The 23,865-nt window shown below is 39.1% G+C and overlaps 1 protein-coding gene across 3 annotated transcripts in view; it reads right to left on the reverse strand.

Annotated features, from left to right (window-relative positions):
• GRHL2 (grainyhead like transcription factor 2) overlaps positions 1–23,865 on the reverse strand; it is a 64,945-nt gene that overhangs the window by 35,257 nt on the left and 5,823 nt on the right. The window contains exons 2-7 of one of the 3 annotated variants that reach the window (XM_059479687.1): positions 16,730–16,919; positions 13,730–13,797; positions 11,752–12,136; positions 9,203–9,252; positions 5,815–5,971; positions 3,474–3,585 (exon numbers count right to left, since the gene is read on the reverse strand). In XM_059479687.1, the coding sequence (XP_059335670.1) occupies positions 3,474–3,585; positions 5,815–5,971; positions 9,203–9,252; positions 11,752–12,136; positions 13,730–13,797; positions 16,730–16,919 (962 nt within the window). Of the gene's footprint in view, positions 1–3,473; positions 3,586–5,814; positions 5,972–9,202; positions 9,256–11,751; positions 12,137–13,729; positions 13,798–16,729; positions 16,920–23,865 lie in introns of all 3 variants that reach the window. The other 2 variants (XM_059479680.1, XM_059479671.1) reach the window with 2 other exon arrangements.

Raw genomic sequence — 23,865 nt, forward strand, 5'->3', positions numbered from 1 at the left:
AGTGTAGGGATGCAAATGAGAGGAATTAGAAGACACATAATTAGTTTAATATGCATGTGCACACATCCGCCCACCTCTTAAATTTATGATTCACCAGAAAGTGCCTCGTGCAACTGACTGCTGCATATGGGCGTGCTGTGTAGGTGCTCTTTGGAAAGACATGAACAAGATGTCTTGTAAAGACACCTGTTTTCTTGTCTTAAAAGGCTGCTAGAACCTCACAACCCATCAACCTTCCTTTCTCTCAACACATGCCTGTCCTTTAATTGCTATACACAAATCTCATGGATTTGTGACACTGTCAAAAAGCAGAAGTGCATCCTATTCCCCTCAATTTACATCCAGTTAAAGAAGGATCCTCAGTTGATTAAAAAACTGTTTACACCTCAGAATATTTGAAAGCTGTTAGAGTGACTACAACTTTTCCACTTCTCCTCCCGTGAGTTACCAGAAAGAGAAAATCAGTGTGTTCAATAAGCAAAAAATGGTTGCACAGGAGTTATTTCCTCTTTTGTTATATAAATTGCATATAAAACAATGGCAAATTTTTAAGGTTAAACATTAATCATGCATTAAATGTCATTGCATACTTTTGTATTGTGCACATAAATAATACAAACTATCCTGAAAAAGACAAGGGCAAGTTTCTACGGAGTACAAAGCTTCCACACCCATACTTCATATTTGAACCTGTTCTAGTATGTCATATTATTGTACTTGTTCTGAATAATCAATATCCACTGCAATTAAGTATTGTATTCTTTACATTACAATTATTTTAAAAGAAAAAGTTAGTGATCCAGTGTCACAGCACTGTGAAAATAAAGCTCTTTTTCCCCTGCCCACCTTATTCTGCCTACAAAAAGCAAACATGCACCTTACTCCTTCTTCAGAAAAATCCATTACAGTACATAGCCTAAATTTTGGAAAATATCTTACCTTCTTGCTTAATAAGTGTCAAGCCCTCAGGTTTATTCCTCAAGCACTAAGGACTTGAATACATGTAAGTACATGTTTATCTTTATTAATATCAACACATCTTCAGACTTGTCACTGCACCTAATCCACTGAAGCATCCTTCCTCCTAGGAGGTGCACCAGCCAGCACACAAAACAAATTAAAGCAGTGACCCCTGTTTGTCTGGAGTGAAGGAGCAAGCCACTATTCCCTCTGATGTCCAGAATATAACTGCAGGGCAGAAAGCAGACAGACAGATCCCTTCCACAACGGAAAGCAGCACAAGCATAGTCCCCCTGTCCATCTGAGATCTGAACAGCTGAAACTGGAGCATCCCAAATCAATTTGATCCTCTGCCCGCTAAGGACCACATCATGGTCTAGATTAAAAGTGCATTCATAAACAATTAGAAAGGATTCACAGATGCTACACACATCAAATTAAGAGTAACATCTATGGAAGAGGTGATGCGGAGTTTTGGACACTTAATTTTCTTTTTATACGGGGCCTGGACATTAACTCCAAGTATTTAGAGGATCCCTTCAGGGATCTGAATTTTTGACGTAAAGAGAAATCTTCATAGAGTCATTCAAAATAATTTTTGCATCGAAGGGACCCCTGGAGGGTATCTGGTTCAAGCAGGGCCAGCTTAAAATTTGGATTACGTTATTCAGTTAGATAATTGGATGATAAAACTAGAAGATTTTGCTAAATGCAGTTTGATACTTGGGAGCCATTCTGGCCTAACAAGCCAGTTAACCGTGCCAAAGGAAATGAAATGTACTTCAGAAACACCATACTTGTAAGAGGTAAGGCTATATTTCAGTCGTTCTCAAGAAAACACTATCGAGCAACATTTAGGTCTCTTTTTTGCTGAAAACTGAAGTGAGCCATGCTCTTACAGCTCTTATATCTGACAAGAAGGGCTATACCAGTAAGTCTTACTACATTGTGCCTTGCTTGTGTTTGCAGCGCAAATAAAGAATACACACCTCAGTATTCACAAGTGCCTCAAAAGTCAGAGCAGAGCTATTTTGCCTCAAACTAATGGAAAATTAAGAGACATTCACTTTAGCACAGGTAAACATACAGCTCATGCACAGCACTTATTTTGCAGAGCACTATTTTTCAGAATATGTATTGTAAGTTAACTTGTTGGGGTAAGGCAACTGAAATGTGCCAGGACACCGCAACTGCAGTGGAGTCAGAGGGTGCTGGCACTACAGTGGAGCGAGCTGCTCAGCACATACTCTTCAAAGGTATGAGCACTACTACCACAAGCTTGTATGGACTAGCACAAAAAAAACCCCAGGCAGTCTTCAGAAAGAGCTGTGAAGTGGCCTATTTCTTCTTTTAAGGTGTCATGATAAAAGCAATTTGTTCTGGGGTGGCGGTTTTACTGAGTTAGGTACCCCAATGGACAAGAAAAGAAAATGGGGGTAAGGGAGAAAAGAATGAAGTTCATGAAACAGTTCAGCCAGAAAAATGATGATAAGACAAGAGGCAGTGAGGATATTCTGGAAGAGCTGCTTGGAGAAAATATACTTGACCTTAAATAACACCAGGCCTCAGTGGAAACTACAGCATTTGAAAATCTACAGGCAGCACAGTGATTAGGACCGCGTGGGGACAGATTCCCTGATCACCCAGTTCAATCGTCCCCTGAAGTGTCAGAATATTCTCTACAAGTAACCCTGCTTTGGTTTAGCCCCCCTCTCTGCCCCCTCTCATTCCTGCCATTCAATGGTTTGGTTCCCTCAGGCGGTCAAAACAAGATAGACTTTGTCTGCTTCGGTCTTGCCGACTCCTTTGACTGGAACCCGTGCAGATGGGTGCATATGTAAACTGCACGTGGGAGGGGAGAAACGCTTGATGTCTAGACACTGCCACTGACTTCAACTTCAGGCTCCTTGGCAGCAAGTACGTGTTCTTCCTCTGCTAAAACCTCCCGAGCATGCAGATAGGACAGTTGAGGCTCAAATGGGCTAGTAGATACTTTAGATGGGATGAACGATAAACAGGTCTCTCGGGATAGCACACCAGAGCTCGCCTCTTCACTGCTGACACTGACTCAGTCCAGGGGTGGAGGAATCCTGCAACTCCTTTGCAGCCACCACAATGATGACATCTGCACTCTCAGGCTGTAATTCCACATCAATTGGCTAACATAACTGTTGCTGGATCAAAGACTGGATCACCCTTTGAAAAACTAAAGGGAACAGATACTCTGCCACACCTGAGGAGGTGCAGACCTTGATTTCCCAGAAGGAGGTACACCACTAAATACACATGCAAGGGGCAGCTCCTCTGTGTAAATACTGAGAACCATTCTTTCTGCATGGTGTCTACCCAGCTCCATAGACCCCACAGTCCTAGCAGCAATGAGCCATTGCTAAAAACTCTGGTTCAAGCCAAGAAGTCATTGCCAATATATTCCACCATATTCCTGTGCAAGGCACCAGACTTTCCATATCTGAAATCTTCCCTGAAACATCTGGAGATGTTGTTACACTCACCAATGTCAAGGACTCTCTGTTTAGCTGTGTGCTGCCGGGAATGCCAGTACTTCCAATATTTCAGCTGTTCATCTCTGTTTTTATCCTCACTGAAAACAACCATGACCACACTCTACAAAAAACAATACCAGAGCCACATTAGTTAAAATAATTAATAGTCAGGAACACAAAAATTAAAATCTCCACATGCCTCTAATTCTGATCTAGCCACTCTCGTGTACTTTGATGTAGAAGACTGGGTTTTAATCAGTCCAGCACTACCGTGCACTTAAAAACTCAGGACAAAAGAAATGTAGTTGTAAAATAATGCAAGGCCCAGGATTATGTTCTTGATAGTCCAAATAAAAATTAATCATATTCTTAGTTTTAAAAAGTCACCTTCACTGGCTAAAGGCAAGATATTTTCAATTTAGTGTACACAAATACCCTTTTTGGGAGCAGGACTCTTATACATATGTGTTTAATGACAAATTCAGTATAACTGAACTTTGCTGAGGTTTTCAATTCACATTCTGAATTCACTTTTTTAAACTGTCATTCAAAGGAAACAGATTGAATTTTTATGCAAAATTTTACACAAGCAATATAGGCTTTTTGAATAGGCCCTGCTGTAGGCAAGCAAAACAACACAAATCAATGGAAGAATGATCATACCAATTAAAATTAAGTGAAAATAAACCAGAGAAAAAAAACTTCACTTCTGAATGTTCATTTTCACCCTGAGACAGTAGGAACAAAAAATCACTATCAAGCTGCTTTATAAGCTAAGGAGGTAGATTACAATTGATTCATCATCTGTGTCCCTCCACAAACCACCATCACAATCCTTCATGCACTCTGTGACCTTCTGCATTCCACCTATAAAAGGTGACCACCATCACCACATCTTTGTCTCCATGGCACGAGGCAGTACACACTGTGGAGGAGTCCTGGGTTATGCCTGTATATACTGGCTGGGCACCAGGTGTGTGTGGCTGGCCAGCTGACTGCTAACCAGAACTGGCCATGCAGACTGGCTTTTCCACAAGGACAGCACTAATGTTTTTATGTACCACTTACAGGGAACTTGTAGAGGTTTAATACCTTCAAAACCTGTTGCCCCTCTGTTAGCTTTGGATGGAATTGGCAATAAATTCAACAGTCACTTGAGTAGAGCCCTGGCAAACAGAACATGATTGTGAAAGTTGCACAGTTTCACAATCTTCTGTCAACTACATCCTCCAGAAGGATGCGATCTCACCTCTCCTTTATAATTTCCACCCTTCTGCTGCCACAGCTTCAAAACTTGTGTGGCAGTGCACTGAATTAGGTATATGAGGACTGGTTTTCAGTCAGACCAGTGACCTCCTGACTCCTGTTTCAGCTCTAGAAGTGCTACAGCTAGGACCACAAAATGGGAAGGAATGAGTGGCAGCAAAAGAGACTGTACAGCAACAGAGCAGTCTTACATCAGATTCAGCCAACAGCTCATGTCCCAAGGAAACCAGGCTAAAAATTAACTGCTAATTCAGGTTTCCAAATCATTGCCTCTGTTTAGGAAGAGTGTCTCTAAACTTCATGTATGATAGAAACATATAGGTTGTTGTTTGCTTCACTGCTCACATTGACTTTCATTGCTTCCTTTGACTAAAGTCACAACATTTTTAGAGAACTTCATGTATTTGGATGGAAACATTTTTGTGGCCTCATACATATGCAGCCCTGACAGCTTCAGGGTAAAATTTACAGGGCTCATTGTTCATTCCAAAGTTACTGGGTTAGGATTTATCAACTCAAAAGCATTACCAAGGAAATCAGGAGGCTCATTTACCAGGTAGATGTTGCTGAATACACAAGCTACAGTTCTATGCATAGAATTTAAGATACAAATAATTCATTTTGTTACATTTCTGTGTGAATGTCAAGTGAAAGCTCACACTTAGACAATGAAAATTATTTAAAATTTATGTCACAAAGGATGGATTCAACTCTTCATGTTTTCTCTGAAATGCACTGGAAAGCAGCTGATGAAGTGCACCAGTGAGTAAAGATGGACTACACAAAGTACATGTGGCAGATCTTGGACTTCTTTGCTTTATTCATAGCAATAAGTTCACCAGTGTTAAGTGTAGTGTCTGTGTAACCACCATTCTGCCAAACCATAAACCGAGGCTATCATTAACTCATAAGATTACACTCTGAAAAAACTGGACAGCAAAACATTTGTTACCATCAATAAGGTGGTATCTCTGTCCTTCCTCCCCCCCCCCCCCCCCCCCCAAATTAAATTAAAAGCCAATCAACCACAATCACATCTATCTGCAGAGCTACATTTCCATCTAGGAAAGAACTGGGACCATACCCTGACTTTGCTGATGGGATGTCGGAAGCATTTGTTGTCACCCGTCTCACTCAGGGTGATGGCGTAGAACTGTCCTTTGTTCAAGTAGGTCATGGGCCCTTCCCCTTGCTTCTGACGCAGAGACTTGGTAGCTTCTAGTGTGTACTGAAAAGTGCTGCTGAAAAGACAAGGAGAGAAACACCCACAAAATCCATATCACTTTCTCCTTTTTTATTATGTAATTATTGCATTGAATAAGGCATAAGAAGCTAATAACAAAATTCCAGGCAACTGTGACATAGCAATTTAAAATTGCAATTTTCTTTTTTTTTAATTCATCAGATCCCGCAATCAAGCGTAAAACTACCTGGACTGTGAGTTTCTTGGATCAAAGGTACTATCACTGAAAGGAACCATTATGAATTATGAGACTGTGTACCTCACAATGACAGTGTCCATTACCAAGAGGGGATTCAGTATGATTTGCAGAAAATCATCAACTCCACGGACATTTAAACTTAGAAGAAAGTTGCAGAAAGAGAAATAAATAAATAAATAAATAGATAGATAGTTTTTTTTAAAACCCAACCAGAATAAAATGAAAGATATTGCGAAAGATGAACATGAAAGAATGGAAAGTCCAACTGCTACTTTCAGCACAGTTCAAAGAAGGAATACAAAGAGAATGGACAGTAAGTTCATTTGTTTAAAGACAACACGCAAATCAAGGTTTTTATAAGCTTTCTTTTCAAAATTAGTCACATCGAATGAAGTGCCTACATTTAACTTTATCTTCAATCAAGTAACCTCCCTTTAGAAAAATGTCAGGCAAAAACAGCTCTTGTGTCGAAATTTTAGATTTTAAAAAGACCCTCCTTCACAGAAGAACTTTCCAACTTCAAAGCACTTCTCAAACCGTGAAAAGTTAAGGCTCCATTAACTAGTGAACTGTTAGTTGGAAACAATTCTCACTGAGCCTCTTCAGCCACAACCTCCAATAATGGGCTTGAACAATAATCCAACAAAAATTATGCCTGCAGCTCCTCACATTCTCTTACATTAAAATAATGCTGATCTTGTAAAAAAAAAAATTCAAACTGCATAGGAACCTTAATACAAAGTACTCATGAACTGGAGACACAGTGGAAGCATTTTCACAAAGGTTCTAATTCAGAAAAGTATTTAAGCAGTGCCAGAGCAGAACCAAAAGGAGGAATATGTTGGTCAAAAACAATAGTGTATCCCTAACTTTCTAATTCAAGCAAATACTCTAGATCATCATAGTGATGATCATCACTGCCATAGCGATATAGAAATAAAGGGAAAACAAAAGATATTTTAACTATCCAACAGGAAAAAAACCCACAACAAAACACGTAACTAATAATTACATTTAAATCCCCACTTGAAGAGAAGGTAGAAAAAACCCAACAGATCCAGTCTTTCCATCCAAAAGGAGCTTCAGACAGCTTAGTATCAATTATTCAGTTTAGTTGCAATCATTCAATCAAATGAAGACAACTTATAAGTCCTTCTTAGCTTTTAAATTGAAGTCCAGTCATTTTTCTAGTTGCTTAAAAGTTACAAGTCAAAGCAAAACTAAGGTAATAAGCAAACACTCATCTATACCTATCCAACCCATGGATGGCAGCACTGGTGGTTCCACACAGGGCAGCTGGGGCCACCATGAAGGCTCCTGCATGCAGCAGGAAGGCAGCACAAGGCACCACTGTCCCCTCTGCTGCGGGGTGTGCTGGCACTGCCCCTGTCCTGTGTGCAAGGGAACAGAGGCACTGCCAACACTGGCAAGTGTGGACCCATCTGAGTGGACTGGAAGAGCTACACCAGCAGTGCTGCAGAGCCAGCATCCCTCCTGCTGCACCACTTGTCCTATAGATGGACCACCTATGAGAGATAGGGGCACAGCCTTGATTTAGCATCACATGTAAGGATTGCAGATTTTGTGCTCAAGACCCCTTAATGACACACATCAAAGCACACTGAGTGTCCTGGGAGATGTGCCTCAAAACCTCACACCAGACAGAAGAACTAACAGGGATGTGTGCTGAGAAGGGCTTAGAATGATCAAAGTCAGACACACACAATGTCTTAACAGAACTGCCTGCAGTCTGCCACGGGCTGATCTTCTGTTCCTTGGCATTCTGTATGTTTCAGTCAAAAAACGTAAATCCCAGACACATTGCACTTGGCCAGTTTTGGAGCCTCTGTGTAGTGCCATTTCAGAATTTTCTTCTTGTTTTCAGTTGGCAAGCAAAGCATGCCCTATAGCAGGAGGATTACTCTCACTCTTAAAACTTATTGCAGTCACTCAATTATTGTAATACTGTAATGAACCTTACCATGAGTCTCAACTAAACCCCTGTGTAGTCACTAAAAGACCTTCTAGCAAGATTCCAATTACTTGCATATTCACCACTTCTTTTTCAATCTGAAATTCTCATTTCTGAGCCTTCCACTTCCAGGTAAACTAAATACATCTTTCCTGGGAGTTTTCTTAATGTGCATTCAGAGGTTTCATCCTTAATGTAACCTGGGCCATAGCATGAAAGACATAAATGTGTGAGATTTGTTAACAATACCAATGCTTCAGGAGTCAATTTTACAAATGTTCAGTATAGTAAATGAGCAGCCTTTGCTAAATATCAGTTTCATATCTTCTGACTATATAATGATTCGGTTCTGAGCTCACTGCAGTTAATGATTGTTTTAACATTCCTCAGGAAAAATATCAAGCTGTAAGGAGCCTTCACCACAGTCAGAGCCATATGCCTAATCCACAAAAACTACATAGGCATGTTCCTGACTCTAAAGTGAGAGTAATCTCTCAGATATAAACAGAACCATTCATAAGTATGAAATAAAGCATCAGTTTAAAATCTTTAGTGACTGCAGTCTTTCCTAGATAAAGGGACTCTGCAGTGTTTGCCCATGCTACATGCACATTCTTCTGTGCTTAGGCAGAACAGTATTCTTTTCAAACTTTAATTTTTGAAGCTTCTTCTTGAAGCTTTTCAACTGTTCTGGACATTTGACTTGTGCATTCTGCCATCCTGAAAAGATTTTTCATGACCTGGTTGTCAAAGCTATACTCTTTTACCTGGGGAACCTCTCAACAGTTTTCATTTGCATATCTTGGGGGGGGGTGGCTTCAGAGGAATTATGAGTTTAAAAGAATGCTGAGGGAAGGCAACAGATGAAGATATAAACTGTCCAGATCTAAGAGTTAACATGAATGGGAGAAAAGGGAGAATAATGCTTGGTAGCATCAAGGGAGCCTTGCAGATACCCCAGGGGGAAGAAAGGAAGGGTGGGAAGTGGACACAGGCAGCTACTCCTCAATACATTCCTGCCTGATGCCAGTCAGCACACTGCAAAGCTTATGCCATACCTTGTTTGTTCATAAATATATTCTTCAGCCCCCACTGACACACTCCGATACTTCTGAAAAATAAGACCAATTAAATACTCTTTGATAAAATCAAAATGCAAATACCAACAAAAGTGCAACTATGTTTATTTAAAGATAAACTCAGAAAAAAACATCAACCCTTTAAAACTCAAAATATCTAAAAACTAAAGTGGATATTAATAAGCTAGTCACATTTTATATAAAAGTTAAGAGGTTGACATTGTAAAAATCATACAATGATGTTGTATGGGTTTTTTTGTACCTAACCTCAAAGAATGTGTTTATACTATAGAGAACTAACAAACTAAGCACAGCTAAAAAAAAAAAATGAAAGCGATTGGAACAGCATATGTATAATTGTTAAAATTGTAACAAAGAACACAGCAAGCAATTGACCAAAGTGTCCACTACCACAGCAATCTATAAAAGCTTAGCACTCCTTCAGTACAATACAACTAAGTCACTTCATAAATGTTTTGAAAGCATTCCTAAATATGTGTTATAATGTGTTTGAAAATTGAGTAAGTATTAGACCAAATCCAAACCCAGTCATTCTCACCAGTACTTAGGAAATACTTTGCAAGCACTTATGAAAACTAGTAAGAACAATTGCCTTCCTACTTCTAAACACTAACTTTGTCTAAGTTTCTTTTGGTATGTTTTGACATTTTGCCTTATGGTTTCCCCAGACCTGCTCCATCCAGCTGTGCCTACACAACAGTGGCTGGAGGAGCAGTCAGAGCACAGCCAGGCTAAGCACATCCTGGGGTTTGGACAGGTGAGAAAAACAAAGGGACAGGCTCGGTGCTGAGTGAGGCTGCAGCAGGGTGGCAAAGCTCTGACTGCTCCCATGTTACATGCATGTGAACACTTGGGGCTAGAAGGCCACCAACAATGGCACACACCTCCCCTAACAACTAAGGCTGGGGACATAAAGTTAATTGTCCAGCGTCCTTTGTAGAATTAATAAGGGAGGTGAGGATGGAGAGGAGTGAGTGCACTTAGAAAACCACTCCACCCACTTTTGGCAAGCAGATTTGAACTGATTCTTTCTCCACAGACTGCACAGAAATCCTAGATGGCAAGTACCCACCCTGTTATTAACCAATCATTTTAAAAACATGTAACAATATATTACAAAAAAAACATGTAACAAAGTTTCTATAACACAAAATTTGGGATGCAAAGCCAACATGTAGGTGTAAAGTTTCTTTTTACATCCAAATTTAACAAGTTTGCATGTTTGACAGCTCTCTGCACAGGGCAGATGTTTGGGAACCTCTCAGCATCATGTCCCAAAACAAATCAAGGGAATGGAATCACTCTGCTCCAGCACCACAGGGAAAGCCATGGGTATGGTACCATAAGAGCCATTTACCAGTAACACATAAGAACTGCCAAACAAATTTTGCTTGATAATGCAGAACAGTGTTTCTAATCCAAGGTTTGGTCCTACTGATTTTACAATGGGAAGCTAGATTTCTTCATTATTTATTTAGTTAGTTGACCTACATGTGTTCTTTATCTGAAAAAAAATTCACCTGCAGACATCGTGGATCTGTGTCACTCATGGAGACAATGGACTTTTCTATACTACACAAACACACAGTAAATTTCTCATGTACTAAATCAGGGCAGCTAAGTCTTAATATAGCTTGCCTTGTACTTTTGTCATGTTTACAGTTTTGTAGAGTTGGGAGGATAAAAATCCTAGGGGAGTTTTACCATCTAATATCTCTAATTATTTGCAGAGGTACTGTCAGGTTTAAATTGCCTTTACCTTTCTACAATTCCAGCTTGTTTGCCTTATTCTGTAGCAGGCAAAAGCAGCCAGAGGGTACTCACCAAACTAAAGCTGACTGTAAAATTACTTTGATTGTAGCATAACTGTAAATTAATTAGAAGGAGCTCTCCTTGCCTTTTTTCTCCTCATTCCTGTACATATACACACAGTTGTTCCTTGTCTGTAAAGTTCTCTGTTCTCCTCTATTAGTCTAATTCTTCTACCTTTTCTCACTTGCTTGTGTTGCAGAATAGAGCTTAGTGCAACAAACAGCTTCTGAATAAATTACTTGGGTTTTTATCCAGCAGCAGAGGCTGTTGCTACTCATTTGCATTTTCAAAAGAACATCTAGAATTTCCCTGTTACAAAGTGGCTATTTCTTACTATTCTGAAGGCAGATCTTATTAATGGTAAATAAATCTTTCAGAATAACAACTATCTTCTACTTGACACAATATCCCCAAAGACAAAAAAAAAAAATCAGTGTTTATTATTCTCAGAAATTTGAAAAAACATCTTTGTAATTGTCTTCTGAAATGCCTCATGATGCTCCCCTTTAATCAGAGCACTGATGGAAACACAGCAAGAAGTAGAAATTAATTTGTTGAAACAAGCATCTCTATTCTTCTAATGGCTCTTGTGGACAGTTCAAATCTCCTTATCTTGTTTACAAGCTCAAATACCCTTATCTTGTTTACAGCTTTTTATTGCATTCTTAGATGTTAATTTGAGGTGAAAAACTTACTTCTGTTCCTCCATCTTTGAAGGTGTCACTGTAGGTACTGTCAGGAGTACTGCGCTGATCATCTTTAAGATAATTTGTGTGGGGAGCAATGTTGGACACTTCGTATGGTTCAAAGATAACCCCTCGGTGCTCCTCATTTTCTCCTCTTGCATAGTGTGTTTGTGGGGTCATAAAAACAGGGGTGAACTCCTCTGCTTTAACCACAGTCACTGCAGAGCCTGTGATGGGTGTTGAGCTCCCAGACACATTTGTGGTGTATTCCCTTTTGGATGACTCCAAAGGATCTTGGTTCAAGGAAAGGTTAACTGGCACTGTCTTCAAGACTTGCACACGGTTCTCTCCCCCACTTAAATTATTCTGAGCTTCCGTGGTATTAAGACAATTTCTGTGAGACAAAACCAAAATATGTTATGAACTGCACTGATAGAGGAAATCTCCTCCTTAAATAGCTTAATGGTCTTAAATGTCAGGGAAGGAGATTTTTCAGTTCTGATAAGCCACTGCCATAAGAAGTAATACATTAACAAATACTAGGCAAAAGAAATTCTGAGGCAAGCAGAGGTCCAGAGCTCTTAAACAAATGGGGAAAGATAATACATTTGATTTGACTTGTTACAATAAATTCTGGGTATTTAGGGTTGCTCTTGCCTTAGCTTATAATTTGGATGCAAAATTAATCCAGCAGTACAACAGCCTTTAGATACAAAATAAGAATGAAGAGTAAGGCAGGGCAGTATGGATTACTCACAGTAGGTATTCAGCACATGAAACAGGCAGAATTTCAACAGCAAAATTCATATGCAGATGGCATGCTCTTTCAGGCTGTTGACAGGCCACTACTGTTTGCTTAACTCTGGTAGCAATGCTGTTCTAAAAGAGCAAGCCCAGGAATTCCATTGTAGCAGAGTAGATCAGTAACTGTAGTAAAGTTACTGCAAAGTAAAGTAAAGGCTGCAAAGTAACCTCAGCAGCATTCCCACATCTACCCACAGTTGCTGTTGAAAGCAATCTGATTGCTGATAGTAGTTACATTGACATAAAATTGTTAACTCATAGAACTTTCAGTAGGTATAACATCGCTTTGTTTTCAACCCAGGAGAAATGCTCTGACACTACCCAGTGCCCAGTTCCTCTCTCTTGGCTTTCCACTGTAGGCAAATTTTGTCAATCACACTCGGTGTAGGAACTGAACATCAGGAATTTCTCTGGTTTGCACAAGAAAAACTGTCCAAAAACTAGTTCATAGCCTATTTTGAAACAGTAAATTTATACTACTACCTATTGAAACAATCACCTTATGAACAGCTAGTGGAGACCATCTAAGGCTGTCACAAATTAGCTACATTGAAATAAACCTTATATAGTTCATCTCTGTCATAATTTTATATGGAGATACTTCCAGTATGTAAAAACTTCTTTGTTTCTAAAAAAATATACACTCTTTCTTTTCTTTTAATAGTAGGAGGCAGCTTCCTTTGACTCAAGTCACTTTTAGCCTACAGAGAAAAGCTGAAATCTCAGAGGAGTGAGAAAAACATTCTAAACAAATGATTTTAAGAGTTACTTTATTTGCTGGGTAGATCCTAAATGATGTTAAATAAGGCTCTATAAATGAGATTACTGAGGCCAAACTACTCACTTTTTGCCCTACAACAAGAAAACAAAGAAAAACAGCCAATAGCCAACTGTCAAGATAATCTGATTTTACTAATCTCAGCAGAAGCAGCAAAACAACACCACCAAACAAAAGCAAGGAGTGAAACTCTCAGCTACCTTCCAAATGGCATGTTTGAGAATACCATCCATTTGTTCAAATCAATTGAAAGTAAAAAGGAGTAAAATGTACTTCCCAAAACCGCCTTCATTCTTTGAACTTTTGAAAGAAAACCATCAACGCCTCAGGCTCTCACAGTTCCTTCAGTTCACAACTGATCAACACTTTCAGTAGCTGGGTATATGATTTTGAATAATACTGTACCTTTTATCTTGGTCTTCTTGATTATCACTCACTTTGTTAAGAGACAACAGCCTTTTATCTCTGGGAACCTGAGAACAACACCAGGCATGGGGTCAGGTAAATGCAACTGTCAGGCATTTGCAGCTTCAGACTGCTCTACTGCAACAACTAGAAAAATGTAACTCTATCAGTGTTGTCTAGTTCACAGATGCCGGAGCTGTTTTTCTTTGGGTGACTGACTGTCAACAGAAAGAAAATTTCCAAAGACCAAAAAAAAAAGAATTGCTTTCTTTTCTAATTCTTGGGCATACCAGTTAGCAGCAAAGGGCTCTTCTTTATGTCCTATCTTTTGAATATCAAGCTAGGCCAAGCTACCTCAAAATCAAAGCTCATATTATTCCAAAAACACACACAAACACTTTTCACTGAATAAAACAAGATGAGAAGGAAGATACGATGCTTTGATGAGCTGTGCACTGAGACCATTTTAGCTCAGACAAAAAAGGCTTTTCAATTAAACCATAAGCACCAGGTAAGTCCTCCTGTTAGAGAGAAGCCTGGAGAGTGCAGGACTCACACTTGGAGAAAGTTTGTGGATCTTTCCCTTTCTTAGTATGGGGACAGGTCAGGGCATGCTGGTATGTCATCCAGAAACACTGACTTCTGCTTTGCTGACTGCATCAATAGCTATGAGAGGTAAAAACCCAGTCAAATCTGGCCCCATGACAGACTCAGAATTGACATCAAGTGAATTTAAAGATTTGTATTCCCACACACCAGTGTCCTGACACCAGCACAAATATGAAATCACCAAGGGAAAAGTTTCTGTCTTTACCATATTGTTTCTTTTCTTGCTGAGCCATTAATTTGGCCTCTAAAACTTCTAATCTATCTTTTGCACAAGCCATATCCAGTCCATTGCAGCAATTAACTCAGGATTAAAAAGCAAGAATAGACCTATGAATAGGCTAAAGCCATGCTTTTTACTTTTAAATATTTTAAAGAAACATCAGAAAAATATTTGACTTTAGAGGAAAAAAAGTATTACAGTGCACTCCAGTAGCCAATGATAACATCAACAATAACTGCAAGACAGCAGCACAGTCACAGAGTTCTATCCAGAGTTGTTCTTTCTTTTAGGAACATCCCCTTTTCCTATTAAGCATCCTGCTGGCTAAAATACAATTTTCTTTTATTTCTTTTTGAACTGGGATAAAAGCCACAGTTTACATATGCTGATTCCCCTTTTAAGATTATGTGTTTTTCTCTGAATGATGTTCTATGTTTAGGTAAATATCACTACAAGGAAAAGGAAAAGTTAAAAAAACCCAGACAGTTAAATTCAAATAATTCCTATTGACTGGACACAGTAATTCAAAAATATTATCCAGCATGTTAGAGCTAATGAGCCAGATTATAAATAAGGACAATTCAAGAGTCTCGTGCATTGGAAGTCCTCTACACTTCCCCATAACACCATAGAGGTTAAGTTTTAAGTTTGTGTTTGGGAGTATCAACAAGACTTATCATTTTATCCCTATTTAAGACAAAAATAGATATGATTGAATGCTGGAAATGGTTTTGAGATGTTAATCTGACCTTATTCCATCTGAACCCCAAGTCTTTAGCAAATACCTGGAACAAGGAGCAGATATGTCTTTTAGAACATGGTTTTGAGAAGGAAAAGGGGTATTTTTTGGTTTTATTACAAAAATCCATCAGATTAATGAACTGCTACATACAAAGGTATTACTAAGACAGAAGCCAATACTCCAGATGCTCATAGACATCCTGAATTTTATGAATCCATATTAATTTCAAAGAGTCTGGCACTGTGGTAACTATGTCAAGCAGAGAAAAGGACCTTTTTTCTTTCTCACTGGGAACAGTTTTCTCTACTGACAACAACACGTAAAAGCAAGGAATACAATCAGCAAAGCAATTAAAACAATATTTAATCATAAGACTGGTATATGACATCTTCCCTACAATCCCTTCTCCTGAACACTCAATTAATGTCACAGAGATTAAAAAGAGGAGTCCACTCATTAAAGCACTTATACTAATAAATACTAAAAGAATAGATTTTTAATTCCCATTCCTGTTACTTCTTCACGAATTACAAGGGGACCTGGCATTGCTGTACTGGCTTTCACAGAAGATATCTGTCCAAGGCAGCCATAGCTGATTTCAGGGGTATGGAGATAGTTGCAGTGAAATGAATATCACATTCTAGTGCTTGGGAGGCAACACTGATTCTGTTTGCAGACTACCAAGGCGTCAGCATGGGCTTCAAAATTACATTTTTGCATTACACAGCGATACATTCTCTAGGATTCTCCTCTGATTTCAGCAAAAATCTCAAATATAGCTTTACTTAAACACTATAAAATATATATATATTAAAAAAAAGTTACCAAAATTGTATGTAAAGCCCTGGGTTTAGAACATGACAAACTGAAACTACATCAGTGCTTTTCCTGTAAACTGACTTAGATCTCTGGCTCTGTGTCCAGCTTCATTTCTGTCCTGCAAACTGCCAGTGCAAGGGCTAGCCCTCACTGTGTGTTTGTATACAGCCTACTGCAATCGTTATACAAACAAAAATAACATGGGAAATTGTCAGATGAGAGATACCCCAGTTAAAGAGCAAACTAAAACATGTGTGGAATGAACCAGAAAAGCAGACAAATGTACAGATGGACAAGGCCTCCCCTTTTACACTTAAGTATTTCAAGTATCATCCAATGTCCTTGCAAAGGAAGAACACTATGCTCAAAAAAAAAAAAAAAAAAAAGTATAAAATTTAATATGGGAATTCTGAGATTTTTTTTTCTCTCCAGAATTAAATACATCAAAACAGTTCCAGACAGGCTTCCTATAACATAATGGGTGCATGATGGGAACATTAGAGAGAAAAGAAGATGCAGTGACTTTTGTCTTTGAAAACTGGTTCTTTTGTTGCCTCTTAGAGTGGTCCCTGCTAGTGCAGCAGGGAGGGATAATGACAGAATTACCTACTTTATAATAGTCATACAATAGGCCAAGAGCAGCAGCACTGTCCTCATCACCATTTATGCTCATCATAGCCTTGGTAGCTGCTGTTAGGGGATTCTCCAAATACGACTTCCAGGCTTCATCTTCACTGGTGTAGGCTCGTCTGGTGTTGAATGAAGTGTCATTTGGCACTAAGGCCACAAGTCGCTTGTTACTGCATAGACAGGAAGAATAAAATTGTGATCCAGAAGGGATTACTTTATTCACAAGGCATGGTAAAGAACATCAAATAGCTCTATTAAAGTTATATGATTACATCAAGCAAGAGTCTCTGTATTACACTTAGTGACATAAATATTTATCAGTATTAGCTATCTTCAGTACTTAAAAAAAAATTCAATTGCGTGCAGATCTTGTGATAATAATTCAAATTTATTTTTTGCTAATATACAAATAGAGTTACAAAAATATTTTAAAACTATTTGGAAAAAAATGAAGCAACAATATAAGAACATTCTGCCCCAGTACTCTTGCTATGTGTACACTTGATTAGGGAAAAACCACGACATTTAACTGACATAAGACATGAATGAAAAACAAGAAAAAGCATCTAATACTAATCTAGGGTTCACCTAAACAGAGTATAGTTCAGGATTTATTAAGCGGGTACACCTTAAAATTAAGCTATTCTCTGCTTTTAGAATGCAACTTGTCAGTAATTTCAGAGAAGTTTTTTGTACCAGGACATGAGCAATAGGTCCAGTGGATGGAACAGAAGTAAACATATTTGGTCTCAATACACACTTTATCACTCACCACATCTAATTACAAACCCATGGTAACCAGACCATTAGTGAGTGGCATTTGCAGCCAAAGCAGTTTCCTCCAGCCTGAAAGTGGTACAAACTGACCAGTGCCCGTGTATACTGCATGAGAAGCTACTGCACCACAGCTATGGCTGAAATTTCCAGTATAATGGAAATACAAATGAAGATAATAGCACCTCCTTTTGCAAACTGTTCAATAAACTTATTGATAAAATCACTGCATTTAAAAAAAAGTTGCATAAGATAGTAGGCAAACAGATTAGGCATGGAAATAGTGGAGTGAGGAGTGTGCTGCTCCATGGGTGTTACAAGAGCACTGTCAAGGATTGTGGCTCAACTTAGAATTATGACAACAAAACTTTTAACACATTACACCTTACAAGTGCGAAAGTTGCAGAGATGGTATTGTAACTAAATATACAAACTGGTAAAACTAGTAGTTATTCCTGGTGACCTTCATAAAACACTTTTTGCCATCTTCCACATAAAAGCCGGTTTAGTAGTCAGCCTCCTCTTTCTGTTCTGCCTTACCTGCACCAGTGCCAGCTTCACAGATCTAATCCAACCAACTGCTGCTGTTGCACAGAGAGCAGCATTTAAACTGTGCAAACAAGACTTTTATTTGTTTTCCGAAATAGGATTTGATAAAAGCACAAGTGAACCCACACAGTAAATGCTCTCAGATGCTGGGAGCATGCCTTGCCTGGCCCCAAGCTGCAGTGACCAGCACCTTGGGGTAGCACCAGAACTCCGCTGTGGTGCAAATCCAACCTGCAAAGTGCGTGCTCCAGTGCTTAAGGAAGAAGAGGGGGATGGTGGAGATTATAATCTCTATGGTACAGAGCACTGTTTACAAGTTTCTTTATTTAATGAAAAACAAAATAATCCATCTGGTACACAGAGCACAATTTTATGAGCTCTGGGGGGGAAGAGAGCGTTTCATACCTTCATATCAGAAAATACAGCCAATTACAGTACTGGTTCTATTTTCCTTTCATATAAAGTAACTGGATTTTTGAAAACTACCTTTTTGTTTGGTTGGTTTTTTGTTATTGACAACACTTCTGCCTGGCCTTTTGCTGAAGATTTTTGTCTTGTTTTCACATATACATTTATGTTGTTACAGGTTTGCTTCAGCAAGTGTAGCTGAGCGTAAACTAGGAGTCTAAGGAAATACAGAGGCAACTGCTAGGTCTGCCTGTCTTTTCAATACCTTATTGTTAGCAACTCAAATCAGATCTGCAACAGCCCTGCTGTTTGTGCCAAAGGTAGCTGAGGGCCTGTTTCCACTCTGGAGTAGTCAATTCTCCCTGGCTCAGATGCAATTATTCCAAGCAAGGATTCTCCTTTCCTCAACAAAGCTCCCGTTCAGCTAAATCTGGGCTGCTTCACCGCATGGGCAGCTGCCCATTGCAATGCACAAAATCCTGCTCACCCTTCCTCCTGTAGCAATCTTCCCTTAAAATCAATAACTGCCTTTTGTTCTCAGAGAACTCACAGTGGGCAACAGTCATAACTGATTTATGAGCACTACAGTCAGACAGCACGATCCCTTTAAAAACACACCTTTTATGACTTGGGCTCTGCTTGTCTGTAAAAATGCTGGAGGGGAGGAGTCAATCTCTGTTGCTCTAATTTAGCCAAGATGATCTCAAAGCAATGACCAGAGTGCAGTCTCTCAGAGGTGCATATCTGATTGTCTTGGGGAGAAGCCAAAGCAAAGGGGATAAGTGCTCTAGAAACAGCAACTCAGTAAGTAAGCAGTTGGGATGGCTGGAAAGGCACAAGTGCATAGACCTAGAGCCTTCCCAACATCTCTTCAGAGCATGTTTTTTTCTAAAACTCAGGTTTTCACATTTGAAAGCAAAGTATCTGTCTCCTCCTCTGCTTTGAGAGATGGTCTCCAGCATAATCAACTGCCACACTCATTGTGTTTACTCTGCAAACAGACTGAAACAATAGCACTAAGAAAAATAAAAAACTTCCTCATCACCCCTATCCCTGTAATCAGCTCTGCAGGAGGTTAATGGTCAGAGCTAATTATCATGACTTAACATAGTCAATCATTTCAAAGATTATAGCCAAAGTAGTCAGCCAAAACAATTGGGCCCACTTAAAACTTCTCTATTAAATAAGGCCGTTTGGATGAGAGGGAGAGTTTCTCTGAAGAAATGAGACTTGTGCATGCACACACATTCCTTTTTGCACAACTGCTGAACCTCCTTGGACGATTTCAGCTAAATGCGACAGAGATGTAGCAAAGTCCACCATAACCAGAGGAGATAAATGCACTGTATTTTAATATACACCAAGAAAACCCAGCATCCTAAGTGAGGCTCCACACAGATAAACTCCCTGGTCTTGTCAGTCACACTTCCATGCCAGGGCAGCCCCAGTTGTTCCAGCTGTGCAACTGATGACAGCTGGCAGCTGCTTGGGAGGAAAGTGACTCTGGTGGTACCTGGACCGTGTGGAAGACAAAGGGTGACACCTACAAGTAACAGCAATCCCACTGTAGAGCTGCCCTGACCATCCCAGAGGACAGAAAAGCCTAACTTGGAGCCTGCAATTAGTAGATCGTTGAATCTTGTCAAAAGCTGAAAATCCATTAATGAACACATCCACCAAGAACTACACACTTAAGGAAAAAAGATAGGCCAAGATTGCAAGAGTCCCACTCAACGTGACCAACAACACCATCAAATGCCTGCTGTAGCCCCAGGCACACCTAAAAACCTGCAAAAGAGCAGAGAACAAGAGCAACGCCTGCTGCATTCCCCACCCGGGCCAGCCCACCACCCCTCTATCTGGGAGTCAGGATCTGTGCTAACCAGAACTGGGCGGGACACACTGGTACAAGCTGAAAGCGCATCCTCATTTTATCGTGGAGAAAGAGATGAAGAATTAGGATATTTTGTATCTAAAAAGTAAATGTTTCCTTTCAAGCTACTACTTGAGCTCCTCATGAATGCAAAATGTTTCCATTGTATTATGTCAAACAGTACTAAGTGTGCAAGAATGAAAAGTTATTTTCTGGGCAATGCTCTAGCTAGGAGCCAGATTGCTCAGACACGGGAGCATTTATGTCAAAACTAAAACTTCAGACGGCCTTTATTTTGCAAAATCTTTTTTTTCTCTCCACTGCTTAGTAGAGATTTTCCTGTTCATGCCATCCAAAGTGATTTGTGTGTTTTCACAAGACATACAAAAATTTTCCAGATTAACAGCAGTTACAGTGATTTTTTTGAACTTTTTTACAATTAAGACTATAGAATTTCATAAAATCTATACAAGTCTAGCATATAAATACAAAGATATCCAAAATTTTGTTTCATTTCAGTTACTGCAATGTAAATTGCAGAAGTACATTGTACTTAGCATCAATAATGCTTAATGGAAAAGGCCAGCCTTTCAAGCTCTTCCTTGGATTAAAGATAATGAACATACAAGAGCCAGTCCTTGAGGCTACAAAATCCTACTACAGGCAAATTCTCACCCAACTTGATGCAATTTGCAAATTAGCTCACAACGAATCAGAACTGCCCATTAACACACTCATGAACAGTCGTAAAAGGCTTGGTGACCAGAGCTTCCTTTTTATTCAGAAACAAGGTGTCCTGCCTGTCAGTCCCCCAAATGTAGTTTTGATGCTCAAGAGCTTTCTTTTGAACTTGCAAAGCTCAAGCAGCCCTCAACTTCTCAGCTGTATCTGCCACTGAACATAAAGCAGACTGAGGCAGCCATGCTGCATCAAGTCCATCTGCATCCTGCTGCATCATATGCTCGGCATTACATCCTGATCCAGTTGGAACTAGTGGGAAAGAAAGCCTCTTCCTACCTGCCCCACATCTTTTGCCTTGCTCAGGAAATTCAACCCTGAAATCCAAAGCAGATTGTTTAAACTGCCAAGGTGGGCACCCAGCCCAGGCATTTCCATTTTTAACTGTGGGGTGTTGTTTTGTTTGTTTTTTTCGTTTCTTTTTCTTTTTTTTTTTTTTCCTGACATTGCATTTGTTCTTAAAAAAACAAAGTTACAATCAAGATGCTCCATGAATATACCTGCAGACTGCTTCACCCTGGGACAATGCAGGAAGCCTTTCCCCTCCCTGCAGAGGCTAGGTGCTGGATGGGAACACACAAGCAATGTGTGTGAGGCAGGAGAACGGGAGAGGTTCCAATTCCCAGGTTTCAGCCCAGGCCTGGCCTGCCCATTCTCACACAGGTGAGACAAAAGAGCACCAGGCACTTCTGCACACATTATCTGCAAACTGTTCCTTCAGGAGAAGGGATACAAGGCTTTGGTCCATACAGGTGTTATAAAACATCCAGAAATTTTAGCACTAGTCAAATAACTGGAAAAGGCAAGACAGACTCTCATCATCCTTGTTCCCAGCCCAGCACATCAAGGTCATAGGATATTTATCATAAGCTCCTTGTTAGTTCCGTGATAAGAAGGTGGCCAGGGCAACTGTCTGCAATCTGCAAATGCTGGGAGAAACAAATTCTAAAACAAGATTCTAGCAAAGGGACCACTTCTGTTGCACACAGACATGCATCACACACCACAGGGCATTCTGGTCTTTCCTCCAGTGCAAAGTCAAAGAAATGGTGAACTTGTAGAGCACCCATGTTTCATTTGGTGTGACAAAAGGTACAGGAGCATGCTCCAGACACATCCAAGAACGAGAAAATAGAGCAGAAGTTCCCACTCCAGTTTTGACACAAGAAAGAAGGTCAGAGTATGATCACGCACAAATATTTCAGTAGTTCTCAAACCCTCTGTAAGTTTATTTTACATTTACACAAATCTTAGTTCAGCTGTAAGACAACTATAAAACAGATCTAAAACAGATGTTCATGCAATTTGTTTTAAAACTAATGCACATACATATGAATTCACAGGCACAAAATGAAGTACTATGACCATTTAAAATGCAGGACAGATCCCACAGAAGCTGCGTAAGTTAAACTTCAGATTCCAGATCATAAACTTCTGCCTGAAGTATAAATCAAAGCTAGTCCTGGCACTTTATACCATTTGTTTCAAAGATTCTATTGTTTGTTTTGGCCCAAGTTTACTACCTTCAGAAAATACTCTGCCTACTTGACATCAAGTTAAAAACAAAACAAAAGCAAAAAAAACAAAAACAAAACAAAATTTAAAAACCAACCAAACAAAATACCACCAAAAAAAACCCACCCCACAACTTGTGTGGCTCACTGCAAGTTTTGATTTATTTGATTAAAAAAAAACAACAACAAAAAAAAAAAAAAAAAAAAAAAAACACACAAAAAAAACCAAACAACTTGAGACTCATCAGGATTTATTGCCAAAGATATAATTAAATAGTCTCCAATAATACTGTTGTTTCAATTAGATAACAGGGTTCCATTAAAACTACAAAGAAGCATAAATATTTAATGAACAGGAAAATTATGGCCTGTGTTTCTCAGCATTATGTCTTTCATAACTGACAATCATATCATTCCCAGCACAATGGATCTCAAAAATGTACTTAACCTAATCCAGTGACTATATAAATACAAAAATGAACTGAGAGTGAAGAAAAAAGAAAAAACCAAAACACCAAATAATTTAGACCACTGGGAAACAAAAAGGTAAGATGCCCTCTGGCCCACAAGTCCATACCAAGGAAAAAATTCCCATTAAAGAGGCTGAGTAATTTTGCCTTCTAATGAATGCAAGTTTGGGACTCTTGCAATTTTGGGACAATTATACTTTTTGAGCACAAGATGAATCTGAACAAGATTATACACGTGAAATGATTAAAAGAAATTACCATTACTAAACGGTCTGAGAGGAAGTAAAATAATATATTAAGAACAGCAACAATGAATGGCAAAACAGACTAGTTTAACAATTAGATGCCTAGTAGAAGTTTTATTTGTTTTTACTCTGAACTAAAATAACTTGAGCATGCAGTAGTGATCAAGAGATTAGAACAAATAGGTGATTCATTAACATTGACAAAAAATTATTATTAACTATGTCAAAGAGGAAGTATGAAAAAGAAATCTGACACAAGGATTAAATACATACAATCTAGTTCAAGGAGGCAATTACTTACCCCTGGACAGACTTTTTATATCTATGATTTCAGAGGCTTTTTTTTGTTTCACTTGTAATAAAATATTATTTCCACCAGATAATTTTGTGTTACTTGTGTACTAAGGCTGTTGCTTTTATTTTTTTTTTTAATCATGACTAAGATTCTCAAAAAAATGACAGGTTTCAGCACATTTGTAAAAAAATCAAAATGAGGAAAACCTGAAGCTCACAGCATTTCTGCAGGAGCTGACAGAGTTGATCAG

The sequence above is a fragment of the Ammospiza nelsoni genome, chromosome 1 (genome assembly GCF_027579445.1).
Source record: "Ammospiza nelsoni isolate bAmmNel1 chromosome 1, bAmmNel1.pri, whole genome shotgun sequence".
NCBI classification, from domain to species: domain Eukaryota; kingdom Metazoa; phylum Chordata; class Aves; order Passeriformes; family Passerellidae; genus Ammospiza; species Ammospiza nelsoni.